Source organism: Anguilla anguilla, chromosome 9 (assembly GCF_013347855.1).
Source record: "Anguilla anguilla isolate fAngAng1 chromosome 9, fAngAng1.pri, whole genome shotgun sequence".
NCBI lineage: Eukaryota > Metazoa > Chordata > Actinopteri > Anguilliformes > Anguillidae > Anguilla > Anguilla anguilla.
The window spans coordinates 16,833,981-16,851,892 of NC_049209.1; the positions used below are offsets into that span (position 1 = coordinate 16,833,981).

The 17,912-nt window shown below is 49.0% G+C and overlaps 1 protein-coding gene across 10 annotated transcripts in view; it reads right to left on the bottom strand.

Annotated features, from left to right (window-relative positions):
• Window positions 1-6,553: 6,553 nt before the first annotated feature.
• Window positions 6,554-17,912, bottom strand: part of LOC118236665 (fibroblast growth factor 13) — a 109,515-nt gene continuing 98,156 nt past the window's right edge. For all 10 annotated transcript variants that reach the window (XM_035435217.1, XM_035435213.1, XM_035435211.1 and 7 more), the window contains 2 exons: window positions 11,190-11,388; window positions 6,554-8,375 (listed from right to left, as the gene is read on the bottom strand). In XM_035435217.1, coding sequence (XP_035291108.1) covers window positions 8,239-8,375; window positions 11,190-11,388 — 336 coding nt within the window. In that variant the 3' untranslated portion in view covers window positions 6,554-8,238. The remainder of the gene's footprint in view (window positions 8,376-11,189; window positions 11,389-17,912) is intronic.

The window sequence follows — 17,912 nt, forward strand, 5'->3', positions numbered from 1 at the left end:
CTGTGGAATACTCTACCCAGCCAGATCAGTGAGTCACCTAACTGTAGCACATTTTAAAAACCATTCGAAAGCCTGCTTATTTAAGATTATTTATTTAAGGTTTTAGATGACTGTACTTTTTATGTTTGTTTTTGCCTTTCTTTGCTTTTACTTGCTTTTATATAATACATTATGTATGCAGTGTTTTATTTCATCATGTTTTATTCATTGTTTGTATGGTTGTTTTATTGCTTTATTTTGTATTATTATTGTTTATTTTTATTTTGTGAAGAACTTTGAGCTTAGAAACTTATTATTATTACATTAGATGAACTTGCATACTAGTACATTGGTTTGAATCATAAGGTCCAACTGCAGTGAATAAAAATACAGGGACATTAATAACCATATTCAGTATGCTTTCAGAGAGCTGCAAGATAGTCAGAGTAAGAGCTGACTTACATTTAAAATGATTATGAAGCCAACGATTGTGAGTACTAGGCGCAATTTGAAGCAACTTTAGCTGCTGGGCGGCTCATCTTATAAAGTTATAAGGGTATGGATAGGCCCTACAAGGATTGAATCACAACTGTGCCAGAGTGGATTGTGGTTGTTAGCCCCACAGGCTGACTCATAATTGGTGGTAGCATTACCCAGGGTTTGTGATCAGTTGGCCATGATCCACCTCTCACTGATCATTAGAGACCCAATGGTTGATTGAGAGCCTGAGGTCAGCTTGCTAAAGCTGCACATAAAGTGTCCTCCTCCGACTCATGTCTGCACAAGCTTGGCTTGTGGGCAGCAGTGCGAAAGAAGCAGCTGGTGACAATGTGCTTCACAGGAGAGTGTGTGCTTGTCTACCCTCTTCCACATTGGCTGTGGTGACTGCAGCATGAGCACAGTTATATGCATACAACTGGGCATCACAAATTGGAGAATATATTTACCACATGTTGCCGATTCAGCATTGATGTAATCACTTGCTAGCGGGTGAGGCAGACAGGAGGAAAGCCAAAGCTGAAACAGTTACAAAAAGTTATGAAATAATAATATCCCCATAAAAGTAAACCTGCTGAAGTGGTCTAGGTTGTCCACCAGATCTTTCATACTTTCACAGTGTCATAATGCTTTAAGTGTGGAAAAACAGAGCCTTTCATTGAGATAGCAGGGGGTGTAATAGATCCAGCCTTCTTGCATTGGGAGGATATTTTTAAATGAGGAGGCTAACCTAACCTGTACATTTTCTCTGGGAGATTTACCAATATGAATTCTGTATTCGAAGAGAGTAAAGAATTATTCTACATCCTAGGCATCCTACTACCTACGCTGATGTAAGTTACATTGGGTTTAAATTAGCTGCTATGTTAGTGATCTTCAAAGGCGGAAGAATTGCACATTCGCTAGGAGAAGTTTTAGTACAAAACAACACTGAGATGCTTAAGCATTGCGAGTCTCCTTTATCTATGCTCCATTTATGCACACTGTCTCTGCATAAAACTAGCATGCGCTGTCAGATTAAATGGCCTCACTAAATACAATTATTACTCAGGGCCTCACTGCACAGATTTATTCTGATAGTTTGGTCAGCTTTCAGAAACCACCACATCCCTCTGCGGTCTCATTCCCTTAAAGGAATAGCTCACTTTGTGGGTTATTCTTCCTTGCACACAAAAACTGTGTAGGTCAATCAAGGCACGATTCTCCGTTTTGATTTATGCATAATATCGATTTCAAGTAAACAGGAAAAAGCCTATTGCCTTTTGAAAGTGACTGCGACAGAAACTGTGGATGTATAGTGCAAACACAGAACGAATATACGCCAAATTTTGTAAAACTAATTTACTTCTGACAGATGAACCCAACCAAAGGTTCCTAAAGACAGACACAGACAGGATACTGCCCTTCATTGAGTTATTTTCTTGACTTTTCCTCTCGTGTAAACATGCATACATTTTTGTCCATAATCATACAGGTATATGGGCACGTGCATGTGCAAGCATAGCCCTTTAAATCTATGCACAGAAAATAATTCTAGTTTTGGTTGTTTTGTTTTTCTGTGTCCAACCGCAGACAGCGTTACCTGCCCAGGGACAACAGATGAAATTTAACTTGATAGCTCTGGGACAGTCAAGTGGCTCTGCACCGTCCCTATCCAATAAATAAATAAATAAATATTGATCCGCGACATAAAATGATTGCACGCGGTGCAGTGTGAGCCGGCCAGAGCCTTGGCTGAGCAGGAAATTAAAGTGGTGAGTCTTCCTGTGCGGTCATTTATCTTTGTCGTGATGAGCACAGGTCTCTCTGCTCAGGTTCAGCACAGCGGCCTTATTGTATCAGATATGCTTCAGCCCGCAAAGTCCAAAAGATAATTCTCCTTTCAAATAAAGGAATGCATTTGATTCCTTCTTGCTTGTTTTCAGACTGACACAAGTGTGTTTCCTACTCCAATCCAGACCATATGCTGGTACTATGTTATGGGGCTGTTTTCCTACCGGAATGTTGACATTCATCAAAAAAGGTTATAAAAAACAAACATAGCCTCTTCTGCTCAAGGTTTATATGGCTGTAAGCCAGACCGGGTCCCAGTTGCCTCACTATAACAGCAATCCTCAAGGTTGTGGTGATTCAGAAAAGCTGACTAATACCAGAGAATGAAAAACAACAGGGTTTCCACTTTGGCTGAAAGAGATATGTTATACATGGACAAACATTGTGTGTCTTCAGCTGATGCTCAAGATGTAAATTCTCAAATTTCTTAGCACTTTTGGGAGGTAAAGTCTAAACAGATTTTACAAATAATGTTAATTCAGCACTACTAAGTATTATTACAGCTATACCAATTGAACATATACAGTACTAGGAGTGCCTGACATACATTAGAGTATATGTACACTGAAAGTAAAACAAATTCTGAATAACAGCTTGAACCACCAAAACAGGGGGAATAGATGCAGGCTGATTCATTGCCTTTGCGATTGCTCCACTTTCTTCGCAATGGAATTATCTGAAGTATTACAGGAGTGATTTAATTTTAAAGGTGAAGATCCTAGTGAGCAACCCCAGTAAACAACTTAAATTGACCCTGTGATGGCCTTATGTAATTTCTGTCAGTGGGCCAAAATTAGATTTGTCCATCAGCAAACAAGAGACAAGAATAGCGGACCAAAATTGGCCAGGAACAATATCCAAGCAAAATGAATCCGGATTGGCCCTTTGTAGTTTGCTCATCATGCCGGAGTATGGTAACGTATCAAGTTCTGGCCTGTTAGGTCGATCCAACTGTGTGCCAATGCTGTTAGCTGACAGGGCAAATTTGACCCCGCCATGGGTTAACAACAGTTGCCCCCGAAATGCTAACCATAGGTTACGCACAGTTGGCCCAAAAATCATCTGGAGGAATTGACTGAAACCTTCAGAAAACAATGCTGGCTGACTGCAACGCAAACTATATAATGTGTCGCTTCGGCACATCACCATATTCACCACTATCCAACATTGGACCAACTGGGTCACATTTTATTGGAATAAATGCCTTTTTTTCTCTGACTTCCTTCTTTTCTTTTTTCTGTGATTCCAAGTTTGCCAGGTGATTTTCCAGCTGCCCAATCATGGTTTATCATGCTGTTTCTGTGACCTGCAAAGAGATGGCTCAGGATAGAGCTAGCTCTGCAAGGATAACATTTTAATTTAAACAACTTTTACAGTCTGATAATTTACTCAAAAAGTGGTGTTGGATATAAAATCAGTTTAAGAATGAGAAACTCATTACAACCTGTAATAATCCACATTAGACACCGTGAACAAGTGTACCGGAGAGAAAGAGATTTTTAGGGTTTCACAAGAATTATTCCCTATTACAGCTGAGTCAGAGATGAATAGTTCAGAGATTTGGGCTCAGAAACCACATTATGGCACCATTGCTTGAGGGAATATGGTGCCCTCCACAATTATTTGTACCCTCAATTAAAATGAACACAAAATTCTGGATAAAATTCAATTTATTGTTTATCAAATGTTCTCTAAGGTCAGCAATATGAGAAAGTGAAATATTCTTACCGTGATACCATTGTCCAGAGGGGGAAAAAAAAAACTAACACAAAATCATATTCATTCTGGAAAAAAAAGATACAAATACTGGCCCCTTTGCATTTATTGCTTTGTGCACCGTCCCTTTGCCAAACTAACAGCAATAAGTCTTCGTATGTTTGATGAGGTGGGAGGGCATATAGCAAGGGATCTGAGACCATTGCTCTATCTCTCCAGATCCATCAGAGAAGGTCCAAACATGACAAGGTTTTGACCTGCAGCTAGAGGAGGCCAGATTTTTGTCTAAAATCTCCTGATATTTGGTGGCATCAAAACAAGATTTTGTTTCTTTCCTGACAAGGTTCCCAGGGCCTTTGGAGCCAAAACAGCTGCACACCATCACATATCTACCACCATCCTTCACACTGTGGATTAAGATCTTTTCTGCATGGCCAGCTGTCTTTATACCAAGTGACCTCTGGTGTTTGTGGTCAAAGAGGTCTATTCTGGCCTCATCTGACCATACAACCTGGTTCTAATAAAAGTTCAGACGATGTTTAGCAAACTACATGCGCTAACATTTGTGGTTTGATAACAGCAAAGCCTTCCAAGTTCCAAATATGGCAATATATTCGCATATTGGAATATTTGGAAGGCTTGCCAGAGGAAAAGGATGTGGATAGGAGACCCCAAGATTCCCCAAGTCCTTGCAAACAACTTCTGTAACTTCTTTGAGAATTTGTCCTTAGTGAATTTTTTTTGGCTCTCTACTGATCCTTCTCACTGTTTGTGGGGGGGGGGGGGGGGGGATACATTGTGCCCTTTCTCAGGCAGGTCGATCATACACTGTAGCTTAATGGTGGAGATAGGCATTGCATGATTTATGAGGGTCAACAAACTTTTGCTTCAATTTGTGTGATCCGCTACCTTCCCCATGTTGATGGATAACATGAGCATGTACATCACCTCATATTTATATGTGAGTGAAACTGAAAAAGTTGGGGGCGACCACTTACAAACTCGTAAAGGCTCAGGTGAAATTTAAAAAAGTAAAGTATAAACTGCAGTATGCTTCTATTAGATTTGGTTCACATGAATTTCTATGGGCACCTATAATTGTGACACGTCTTTGAGAAAAATATGTATTTCATGATAAAGGTTAGATTTCTCATATATTGAGTGTAAGATCAAGCTGATATACAACAGTGGAATTTTTCATAGCTTTTCTGATCATCATTCCCAGGGGTGCAACTCTCATGGAGGGCACTGTAAAAGAAGAGCCTGAACCAGCACTCTGAAGACTCATTTCCTTCCAGGGCTTGTGAAACTGTCTGCAATTTCCAAAGCTTTCATAAAAAGACTCACAATCAGATAACCAAGTAAATGCAGATATCAATCTTACCAACACAGACGCAGACACAGACACAGACACACACACAATCCACAAATCTGTGAAATATCTTTTATAATAAAAAGGCACAAATATTAGTTTAATATTAGATGACCATTCCCTTTGGCAGACAGTTTCTTGAATTGGATCTTACATTAAGTGAAAATGTGAAACAAAAAAAATAAATGTTTGATTTATATTTACCAAGATAGCCATGTACTTTCATATTGCGCAGACATTGAGGGTGAACCTTTCAGAAATGGTGGACTGTCTACTTATCAGTTACGTTGTCCTAGTGGCATACTGCAGCTGCAGACATGGAGTGTGAAAAAATATACTTCCACATCATCAAATAATCAGTGAATATGTGCACCTGAAGCACAATTTCACAATGCAAAGCAAAAGAACTCCATAATGAGTTTAGATACAATTAAGAAAGAGGAAATTAGCTGCTGACTGCTGCAGATTCTTCATCAGATTTAACGCAGGACGGTTAATCAAACTAAACAAATACAAATGAGTTGAGCACAATGATCAGTCTTAAGTGTTCAACCAATTTTAAGCTGCTTTAGACCTAGGAATAAAGCGCAGCTTTCTGACTAATTAAACAAATATGTTGGTCACGTCATTAAAATCTACATATTAAAATAACCTGCGTTCCTTGGAAACGAGCAACAGCGTACGCTAACATGCCTACAATATTTCCCGTACCATCTGTTGCAGTGCAGCATAATGATTAGGGAACTGGGCTCACGGCTGGAAGGCTGCGTCTCGTTCCCCACTGGGACGCTGCTGTTTTAGCCTTGAGCGATGTGCTTAACCTGAATTGCTTTAGTAAAATATCCAGCTGCAGAAATGAATTGTATGTAAAAACGCAACCCGTGCAAGTCGCTGTGGATAAAAGCGTCCGCTAAACGGCGAATTGTAAAACGTAGCCTGCTGAAATTTTTCTAATTCCAGAGACGCAGACAGTCGTAGCGTGCAGCACGGGGAATTTTGAAAAACGGCTTCTAAATTGCCTTAGGAGGGACTATGTGGAGCAGATCCAGAGAGAAAGAGCGATTTTACCATTTTAAAAGCCGGACAAAAATCTGCATCTCAGAAGTGAGTGAAGCAAAGAAGAATGGGATAGGCAAAAGAAATGCAAGGACTCCGTTTAAAAGTATATCTTTATATAAACATTTTATTCAGTGCAATTTTTTGTGTATACAACAAATAATAAACAACTGGAAGGTAACCAGGCTGAAAGCCTGCTTGTACGTCATACGGTTTTTTTAATCCTGGTATGCATTGGAACACATGATCCAACATGGGTTAATACATATAGCCTACATCATGCAGCTCTATTCCTGAAGTCCCAGCTGTCTCCCATGCAACAGATATGTTCACCTAAAATGAAATAAAAACTTAAACGTAATCAGGAGCCTCCCTGTAGCATGTATGAAGAAGATATCAAGGGAAAAAATAAAAGTACTTTGCCCACGAAAAAGGGTCCTTGCACTATAACTTTAATTGTACATGCCCTGTACAAGAAAGGAAAGGGATCTTTCTCCTTTTCTTCCAGAATTCTTCACTTTACAAATAAGACAAACTATAAAAAATGTAAAGCCACCTAAAATTCCACAGTATCAACATTTTTTTTTCATAGAAAACGATCGCCACTATTCATACGCAAAATAGCGGTCTGTTTGGGAGCCTCATCGTATCCGCATGGCAAACAGAGTCGACCAATGAACTTCTAACAAAGAGAGGGGGCGGGGCTTGACACAAGCACTCTATCGATAACAGAATACAGGACAGAGACAGAGACGACCTGACGAGATTCAAACAATGGGGGAAAAACACTGGACAGTCAACTTATACTGCGGAAATCATACCAATAGAAACACTTCCTTTAATACTGAACCACGAAGCCCAACAGTGCACCTCTCCTCCTCTCTATCTCCTTAAAACGTGAAGACACGGCAACAACGGCAACCAACCAAAGTTCTGTCCAAACCTCAACACTGGCTGTTAAACTGCTTTAGGGGACACAGGTACGCTCCTGTCTTTGGTGCGACGGCTCCCTGTTCACACTCAGGGACGGCCGGACAGTACAGACAGCAAGAAGGGGGAAGACACGGAGGAGGATAATAGCTCCCGGCTAATTCAGCAATAGTAGCCAGCAAAATGGAGGCACAGCTTCAGCGTGAGAACCCGACACCCTCCCCTCCCTCCAGATAAGCTGAACGGAGGCATGCTAAGAGCTCTGTCTCTGTGCATAAACACTGTAACGCACAGCAGCCACACCCCCGGCCCCGGGCTCGGGCTCGGGCTCCCGCAGACCGCGACGCGAGTAGCCTTCGCTCGCCTCGCAGGAAGCGCGGACGACGCGCGGGAACGGGTCGCTTCTCGACAGCTCGACCGAGCGGCGGCGCTCCCGCCATCCGCCCGGACGTCCGGGAACACAAACGCCCGTTTTCTACACCGCCACCAGGACTCGGCAAAGCGGTCATCTGCAGCAAAAAACTAAACGCTGGGGCGGCGAAATGACTCGATATTTTTCATGAGAAAAGGCCTACAGAAGATCAGTGGCTTCGTTATTCCTACGGCTGATTTGAACGCTAAAAAAAACAAAAAAAAAAAAACTTCTAGGCGCCATCGCGGTTTTGTTTTGAAAAGAGCACTGGTAAACTAAGCGCGTGGCGTCGCTCTGGTCTTTGTCCTGAACCGCTGATGATGGTTAAGGGGAGGGGGGGGGGGGGGGGGGGGAGTGGTTTAAGTCGTCTGCTTGGAGTGGCGAGCGGCCGGAGGTAAGCGTGAGGGGATCTGCCCGGGGAACGAGCTTCCCGCCGGCCCGGCTACGTGGACTCGTGCTGGCTCACCGCCTTGCCGCCGTTCAGCATGGCCGACGCGCTCCGGCTCTTGGTGGGCGTGCCGCTGCCGGACCGGGAGAACTCCGTCAGGTCGTGGAGCGAGGGCTCTCTGTACATGGCGACTGCGGGACAGACAGACAGACAGACAGACAGATAGACAGGCAGAGAGGGCGGTTAATCACCGAAATACTACCAACAACCGATTAATGAGCGAAAATGTTTGCTGTGACCTACCCCACATGAAAACTTGGGGTCTGAAAAGCCAAACATGCACAAAAAACACATGATAAAGTACATGACATGCTGCAACTTGAACTATCTGTGTAACAGGTGCATTAACAGACTAGTGTGACTGAATATAGTAAGTATGATTTACAGTATGTTATATATTTTTTGCAATGCATCTCAATCCCTCTTACGACACACCAGTGGGTCCCGACCCACAGTTCAGGAACCGGCGTGCTGGAGCCATTAGCTCAGAACACAGAGAACACAAACCCGAAGCCCGATTTAAGAAGAGCACGGAACAATGACAGCAGACTGAGTGAAGGGCTCAGAAACGCAGCTGCGTTTTCAGTGCTTCACAGCTCATCAGCGCTGGCTCTTAGGCTGCCCAAGTGTGAATCTCTTCCATAAATCTTTTCCCACAAAGCGCTGCACGTTCTAGAAGATTCTGTCCGCTGCCATTAAAACTATCTGTGCAACACCTTCCCTCGGCAGATCCTCCTGTACTCAAGGCTTCTGCACGAAGCGTCTTCGCGACACTCAAGGCGATCGATGCGCCGCTCCGGCCGGAGGCTGGGAGGAATCGATGACGGGCTCATTAAGGGCGGCTCTACGCGGGGCGTCTGCTTTAAAGGTCAGGGGTTCAGCCCGGCGGGCTCCACAACCGCGCCCCTCGGAGAGGCAGGTCCCCCGCTCCCCGTCTCAGAGACGCTCGGCAACCGACCGACCGACCGACTGACCGACCGACTGACCGACCGACCGACTGACCGACCGACTGACCGATGCGCCAGAGGGTCTCCGCCCGGCGGCTTCTGGGGGGGGGGGAGCCGCGTCGGCTGAGCCCCGCCCTCGCTCGGGGGTCATCTTTGGGATGACGCGCCTTCGTCTCCAGTAGCGGTACGCTCTTCCTCACGCTCTTCCTGTTTTCAGGGGGGGCTCTGTGAGCTCACGAGCGCGAGAGTCTGCCTAAATCTCTCTAAAATCTCAGCCGGGAGCGGAAACACCCGGAAACGACTCGGGGCGGGACGCGGTGGATCTCATTTCATGCTCGCCTCAGAAACATCCCCGGTAAAACGGCGCGCTGGGGCTCTCCGACACGCCGCTAGCCTCGGCGCTAAAGGAGACCGGACCGGCTGTTTTCCACCTCTCAGGCGAGGCCGTTCGGGGCTCCCGCTCCTGATTTCGCAGTCCTGCTCCGTACCCATCGATCCGGACTCGCTGTTCCCCCCCGGCCCGCAGCTCACGCAGAATATTAAAGAACCTGCTGCTCCTGAGCACGATCCCTGTTGTGGTACTGGGCACTGTGTAAATAACATTCCTCTCAGAGAGATAACACTGAGTCCCTCCCAAACATAAAAATCGAAAGCAAACGGGACCAGAATGGGGAGACAGGGGCGTGGCCAAGTCAATGTCAGTAACGCGTCGACTAAATCCTGCCTCAAACCAATTCGCTGACATACAAGAATAAATTGGAAAGGCAAAGAAATACTCCCCCCAATTTTTGGTTCAAATCTGCTCATTCTTAATCAACAAATTGTTTTATTTATTTTCATTTGACAATGCAGATATTTTCAAAGATCTCTAACTAGCACAGAGAAAAGTCAAATACGATCAACTGGATGGAGCCTTGATAATTCCCGCCAGTTCTGTGCGGACCCTTCCACCGAGGGAAAAACCAGGGATCCGCAGCGGCTCGGCCGATATTAATGCTTTCTGAATCAGCGGCTTATCGCAGGTCCCTCGACGCTGAAATAAATTCATAGAGGATCGCGATGAAGCAACGGGCCTCACCCAGTACTGTGTTGCACCAGGATTAATGGCGCTGTCAACACCGGGAGACACGTACATCAATGTCCCGCGGCTAAGCAACGATGCGAGGGGTGGGGTGGGAGCAGGAGGGGGCGGGGCATGGGGCCGTTTCCTCGGCTCCGCGCTTAGCGGGGTTTCGCTAGCGCACGTTGCCGCGCCGACGCTCCCCGAGTCGCTCAAGACTGCAACGACGCTCCGTGAAGCGCTCACCAAATTTCATTAAAATGTGATTTTAGATGGGGGGAAAAACGACATTCGCGTATCTCCGCACCCCCAAGCCCCGCCCCTTCTCACGGCCGTAATTTTGTAATCGCAGCTTCTCCTTTTTTCGCCGTTGTTATTATTGATATTTCTGCGGTTGCAGCGCTTTCTCCTCCGCTCCGCTGCCGTTTCAGCAGGAGCGGCCCTGCTTCCCGCCTCCGCCGTTCTCCGGCGCTGAATTTTAATGCGCGCAGTCCTTCTTTCCTGTTGACAGATAAGCCTGTGCTTTACGGTGGATGAAAGAGACGTGGCCTTTTCAAGGTTGAAAGCGGCGGGCCCGCTCCTCCTTCCCCCTCGGCGCTCCTCCGGCTCCTCCGTCGAGAGAGAGAGAGAGAGAGAGGGAGGGAGAGGGAGAGAGAGAGAAAGCTCTGCGCCTGCCTGTCTCTCCCTGTCTGGCTCCACCTGCCCAGACTGACCGGGGTGCTGCCCAACACCTGTCACTGAGCCGCAGAACGCCAGGGCGGGCACGATATGACGGCTGCCCTTATACAGGAGCCGGCCTCATCCTGCAGCAGATTCATGTTAAACTGACTGCAGGGAGGTTCCATTTCACAGAACGCCAGCCAAGGCGGAGGCTGGGAATCGAAACCAGGAAACCCTCCCCCCCCACCTCCCTACCCTTGGCCCCGCCCCTGACTCACCTTTCAGTGGTTTGGGGAGGAAGTGGGCGGCCGGCTTGTTCTTCTTCACGTGGTTCCCCTTCATGATCTCGCCCTCTTTGTTCAGACCGAGGTACCAGCCCCTGCCCGACTGCTGCTGCCGGTAGATCATGGAGGAGTACGTCACGTAGTAGTTCTCAAACACCGACTCCTTGAACTTGCACTCCGGCGTAAAGTGTTCCTGCGGGAGAGGGGGAGAGAGAGGGGGACGAGGAAAAGAGGGAGACAGGGAACGAGAGGGAGACGGGGAGAGAGAGCGGGAGACAAGGGAAGAGAGGAGACAAGGGGGGGGGAGAGAGAGGTAGACAAGGAGAGATGGAGACAGGGAAACAGAGAACAAGACAGCGAGGAAGAGAGAGAGAGACATTAGAAAAAAAATGAGGGAGCCAGGGAGAGCAGCAGGAGCAACGCTCAGACACCCAGGGGAGAAAGAAAGAGAAAACTGATTCTGAGTGCTGTATCTCACCCTTTAAATATTAGCAGCTAGGATTCTGACTACCAATGTAGTCCTTTCACACAAGAAAAAGACAATTGTACTCAAACATACACGCACGCCCACGCACACACACACACGCACGCACACACACACACGTGCACACACACACACACACACACACACACACGCACACACACGCGCGCACACACACACACACACACACATCCTGTACCACATTACGCAAAACAGGTAATTCCCCTTGGCAATTTACAATGTCGGCTGTATGGATTGACTCATTGTGAGGCGGCAGATAAGAAACCGACACAACATTCCGAAAATTAAACAGCGATTCGCATTTTCCCCAGTTGTTTAAAGGGTATCGGTGCGTCGCACAGGCAATGTTTGCAAAAAGGGCTGCTCAGTTTATACGCCCAATAATATTAGTTTCAGTGAATAAACCTGGGATTTTACATTGTTCGTCGTTGGCCTGTCTGTCAAGGCGTGGAGATAACAATGGGTTTCCAGTACATTTCACAGTAAGCGACTGAAAGCCCGCAGTGAAAAGCCGCTTGAAGCGGAGCTGCAGCAAACGTCTCATCGTCCTCTCATTTAGAGATCTGCCAAACCTCACTCCAACTCCGGGGAGCAATAAACTGGCAGCTACGGAGAAAATGCTGCGAGAAGCTTCTAGATTCAGGAGCTGCTGTTATGAGAGCTCAGCCTGACTGCCTCTAGCAATGACATCATGCCTGCACCCCCCCCCTCCCGCCACACCCCCCCCCCCCATTCCACTTCACCTTTCCCCTCTCCTTCTCAATTCTATCTCTTTCTTCCTTTCTTTCTCATCTTAACTCCCCCTCTCTTTGCCTTTCCCATCCTCACTCATTTCATCTCCGTCTCTTTCCCTTTTTTTCCCCTCCACCTCTTTCCATTCTGTCTCCTCCCCTCAGTTTTCTAACACGTGGCGCGTCCTCCGTTTCCGTGCAAGGCGACGAGACCGCACGCAGCCGCGCTGATCGGGACACGCCACTCCCCCTCCACGACGTCGCTTCCACGGACGGTCACACTCGGGGTGCTTCCCACACACTTTCAATCGCACATCTGCTACAAAACGAACAGCTCCACCCATTTCTAGGGTACTTCATCGCCACTGTTCTCTCAGGCACTGCGACATCAGTGGAACAGGATTGATTCTCACAGCTGGATTTAATCACAGGAAGGTGTGATGCTTTGTGCTTTGTTCCACTCTCTCAGAACCCATCTCCACATAAACACCGCTCCTTCCGGTTATCAAGTCCCTTCCCCTGCAATGCGTGGGGCACGTATGCGTGAAAAGACTTACGACGGGAGTTTCAACCCAACAGCACAACGGCGCGTTGTTTTTCCAAGCTCCCTTCCCCTCATACCAAGGAGCGCTAATTAATTTCAGACTGCCGGGTTATAGAAGGCCGTCCGACTCGTTATTTAACCTGGGAAAGATCAATAACCCCCCCAGGCTCCCGGAAGCTGCGCGCGTTACACGAGCAAGCGCGCGCGTGTGTGTGTGTGCGGCGCTCGCCTTCAGCAGGCGCTCGTCTCTTCGCTAACGGAGAGTTAACGGTGACAGGGATGGCGGGTGGAGGCCGTAGCCGCGGCTCGGAGCCAAGGCGAGGCGGCGCATCGTAGCGTGTAGCAGCTCCTCGTTACGCGGCCCCGTTTCACACCCCCGGCCGGCCAGGCGAGGGCCGGGACACGCAGCGAGCCGTCAGGACGGCGTCCCGACCGCACGACGCCGCAGTGCAGCTCACACCGCTCGCTAAGCGCTGGCGCCGACTCGCGCGATTCTGAAGACGGCCGAGGCGCCGGCGCCAGCGCCCTCCGGGGATTCTGGGAAAGGTATAGGCCACCAGCGGCGCAGAAAAAAAATGAGTCAGCTCATTTTTTTTTTTGGGTTTCGCAAACTCCGTTAATTAAGATGAATTGTCCTGGACCGCACCAAGCCCTCCTCCGCGTTTCGAGCTACGTGCGAACCGAGCTCGCGGGGAGAGAGAGGGAGAGAGAGAGAGAGAGAGAGAGAGAGAGATCGACAGCCGGCCGACAAACTGCACGCAGCTCGAACCCCGCGCCAGAAACCGAGCCGGCGCCGCCGTCGGCATCGACGACCTGCCGAAAAACCCAAAAGCGCGGCCATCGATTGGCTCGGCGGGGCTCGATCGACGATGTGTCTCGGGGCCGTACGCGGCGGCCCGAGATTCGCCGAGCGCTCGGCCAGAACGTCCGTGCGCGGGCAATATTCCCCCCCCCCGATAAACACACATCCTCGCAGACAGCCGCGATCTCTGAGCGCTCTAAAGGGATTATCGGGCAGTCTGGCGAGGCTGGCGTAGCCGCCGCGGACACCCTCCCTCCCCGCGCCGCCGCGGCTGAAGGTCAGATTAATTAGCCGCAAATCAAACCTTCATCTGCTTTCGGGGACGATTGGATTAAGCTCTGCAATTCCATCTCGTAAAAAAAATATATTTAATTAGAGCCGCGATAACGACATCGGCTGAAACAACAGAGCCCTGCAGCCGAGGAAAACAAGCAGGAGATGCCCGGCATGGGGGGGTGGAGGGGGAGGGGGGGGGGTGGGGTGGAGGGGAGGGGGAGGGGGAGGGGGGTGGGGTGGAGGGGAGGGGGAGGGGGAGGGGGGTAGGGGGGTGGGGTGGAGGGGGAGGGGGAGGGGGAGGGGGGTAGGGGGGTGGGGTGGGGCGGGACTCCCTCACCGACGGCGTGTGACGCACATAGCCGCGCCGAGCAGGCGCAGAAGCGCGCGCGGGACGGATCTCCAAAACAAAGGGAGCGGGCGCCTGAGGGGAGCGGCAACGACTGCGTCTCTTCCCCCCCTAACGCCGCGCGTTTGCGCTCCGCCGCGCGTCCCCCATGCATCAAGCCGGCGCGTTTATGTGCCGCGCCGGAAAGAAAAAAAAGCGGTTTGTCAGAAAAAGGGGAGAGAGCGCCGAGCCGTTCATCAGAGCTCCGCCGGCAGAGCCGCTCGGGTCCCCGGAGGCCGAGCGCGGGATGGCGGGATGGCGTTAATCACCCCGCCCTTCCCGGCGGCCGAGAGAAAACCGCGAGGGAAACGACGGGAACTCTTTCGCGGCTGAGCCCGCAAGCCCCGCTTTCCTCCAGCGGCGGGTCTGGAGGGCGCCGGTAGCTTTGGCAACCGCATCGATTGCTCGAACGTAAAGAAAACGCCCGCGCTGCGCTAAGATCCGCTCTTCTGTGCGCGTCACATTACGGGCGGCAGCTGTCCATGCTCCGCAGGCTGGACTGAAAGGGGTGCACAGTGCGGTGGCTGATAACAGTCCCTAAAACAGGACAATTTAAACCGCAGATACCTAGCATTGGCACACCTGTGCTGCTCTTCTGCCATGGGTTTCACAGCAGGCTCAGGCTGGTAAGACCCAACTCACAGGAAACTGGATTAAGCGATCTTTTCTCCTCTGGTATTATACGGCTGGGCTGGGCTGGGCTCACCAGTGAGAAAGAAAATATGCTAATTAAGGGAGGACATTCCCCCCTCCCCCTTCCAAAAAAAACAAAGTCTGCAGAGAGATGGTCTTAGTCACGTGACTCTCTCTTACAGTCACGATCCATTTCCTGAGCGAGGCTCGCTTTTAGGAAATGCACATTTTTTAAAAATTACCCCATTAAGATACATTAGTTACCATATGACAGGATAACTGCAAAAATAATGCAATGTGCCTTTTATCCGGCTCAAAACCATTACACCGGGTAAACACGCTTGACCTGAGAAAGCCATTTTCCATAAAAAAAGAAGGGAGGAGAACAAACAATCACGGAGAGCGCGCATTACTGATACGGCACGCGCGCATTACCAACACGGCGGCCGACCGAGGGGCTGCTTCGCGGCTCAGAAGACGCGGGGACGTCTGCTCGGAGACGGGCCAGCGTGACGAGTCCCGTGTTTTTGGGAATCCCCAAGTTGCTCGGGAGCCAAGCCGAGCTGGGGGGGGGGAGGGGTGGTGGTGGGGGGGCGGGCGGAGAAGGGTGCGACGCACCGCTCCTCGTGTTCCCAGGGGGGGAGCTAACGGATGCACCTCCGCCGTATGTGTTTGTGTTTGCTCCCTCCCCCTCCCCCCTCCCCGGATCCTGCATCACCGGCGGCCTGGGCTCCTGCCAGCTGCAGTCACATGCTCTGCGGGCTGGAAGGCTGGAGATACCGCACGCGTCTTATTGCGACACTGGAAATTCCGAACACGCCCCTCCCCCTCCCCTGCTCCCCCGCTCTTCTCCGCTTCCCCTCCCCCACAGGGCATCCCCCTTTCCTAGGCTGAGGAGGGAGGAGCGTGTGCGTGATCGAGGATCTTACAGCGCGGGCATGCACGTGCTGAGCCGTGTGCGTGTGTGTGTGTGTGCGCACGTCTGCTTGTGTGGGTACACAGGCTGCATACCAATGAGCTACAAGCTCACATCTTTGTACCCTTCCTCCAGTCCTCCTCGCTCGTTCTCCAACGTCCAAGTCTTTCGCTCTCATCCTCTATTTGATCTGTCTCCGTGAGCCCCACCCAAAGGGCCAGGGGGGCCCGGACTGGGGGGCAAAGGATGCAGTTTAGGAGCCGCTTCAGCCTCTCCACAACCATCACAATCCATCAAAGCCATGGAGCCTGAGCGTGCTTCGTCCCTCTCTGCCAGAGCCCGCCCCCCCCCATTAAAACCCAGCTTCTGGTGTAGCCACCAGCACAGCCACCGATGCCTCGCCTCGCTCCACTGGCTGGCATCGCCACGGCCTGCGCTCGCTTCCTCTCTCTTCCACCAGATTCACTCGACTGAATCCAACTAAGTAGCTTCATCTTCTCTTGTAGGTCCTGCTTTTTTAAAACCTCTTTCAAAATGGAGTACTTACCATATTTGGCATGTCATCCACCAGCAACTGGCTGATTATTCAGTTGTGTGGAGGGCAGGGGGAGGGGGTGAACATGAATTATGTGACTGGCTCTCACTAATTCTGGGATAAAAAGTAATACAGGGACAGAGAATAAATGAGAATCTGCCCTCTGCTCAGCTGAGTTCTGCAGTAAGTCCCCATAAATGGAGAAGACAAAGGAAAGACTATGGTCTTTATTTCCTCTGCAGGGCAGTGTGAGAGAAAGCTAATCACCCTGCAGGTGTGTGTGTGTGTGTGCCATTCCTGCTGTGCTCTTAAGCTTTACAGATCTATGCATTATTTGCATCCTGAAATACTGATAAATAATGAATATACACACACTAAATAATAGATTTCAGCAGCCCTTTAACAACCCTGAACCACTTCAGCCATAGATTTCAGCCATATGTCTTTAGGTAACCTACGCTCTCTTGGCCTCCTCCCCTGACCAATAATCTGACAGCTCTTTACGCTCCTTAAAATGCTCACACGACGACGACACTCACCGTCTTTGCCCAAACATAGCCGTTATAAAATTAATAAACGCGTTTCAAAGGCCCCCCGAAATAAAACGGCAGAATAAATTCACCTCAGATTATTCTCGCGTCTTTAAAAGCCTGTAAAAACTGGGGCAGAACGGCGAAGTACAGAGGACAGAAGAAAACGCGAAAATGCAAAAATGTTTAATTGATTCGCGCTCTCCCACGCACTGTGACTTCAGTTTTTCGCTGGTACTTTGTCCGTTACCCACTCCTCCCTCTCTTTCAAATACATGAAGAGAGAGAGAGAGAGAGAGAGAGAGAGAGAGAGAGAGAGAGAGAGAGAGAGAGAGAGAGAGAGAGAGAGAGAGAGAGAGAGAGAGAGAGAGAGAGAGAGAGAGAGAGAGAGAGAGAGAGAGAGAGAGAGAGAGAGAGAGAGAGAGAGAGAGAGAGAGAGAGACTTTCAGCAGCACTTCCTAAAACTAGATGGCAAAAGCCAATCAAAGAGACCTTCCTATCAGCCACTAGTCCACGACTGGATTTCCTGCCCCACATCAGAGATTTACAATCATTGTCAACCGGCTATCAATTGAATTTACATTGTGGACCTTGTCGTTACCACAAGAACGAATCCAAACTGCGCCCTTCGCGACGCAGTAAAGCTGCTATCAGACTACTCCTTCCGAGCACAGACTGCACACAAACAGTAATTAATTTCAAATGCAAGCGGTGATTTACGATTCCTAAGAACTCTGATTACCACAATTAAGATTATAAAACGCAACGCATCATTAAAGGAGGAGCAGATCGCTACATGGAGCACTTACATGCCACTTTACAATATTAATACGATATCCTGCGCGTTCGAGAATCATCAGTTC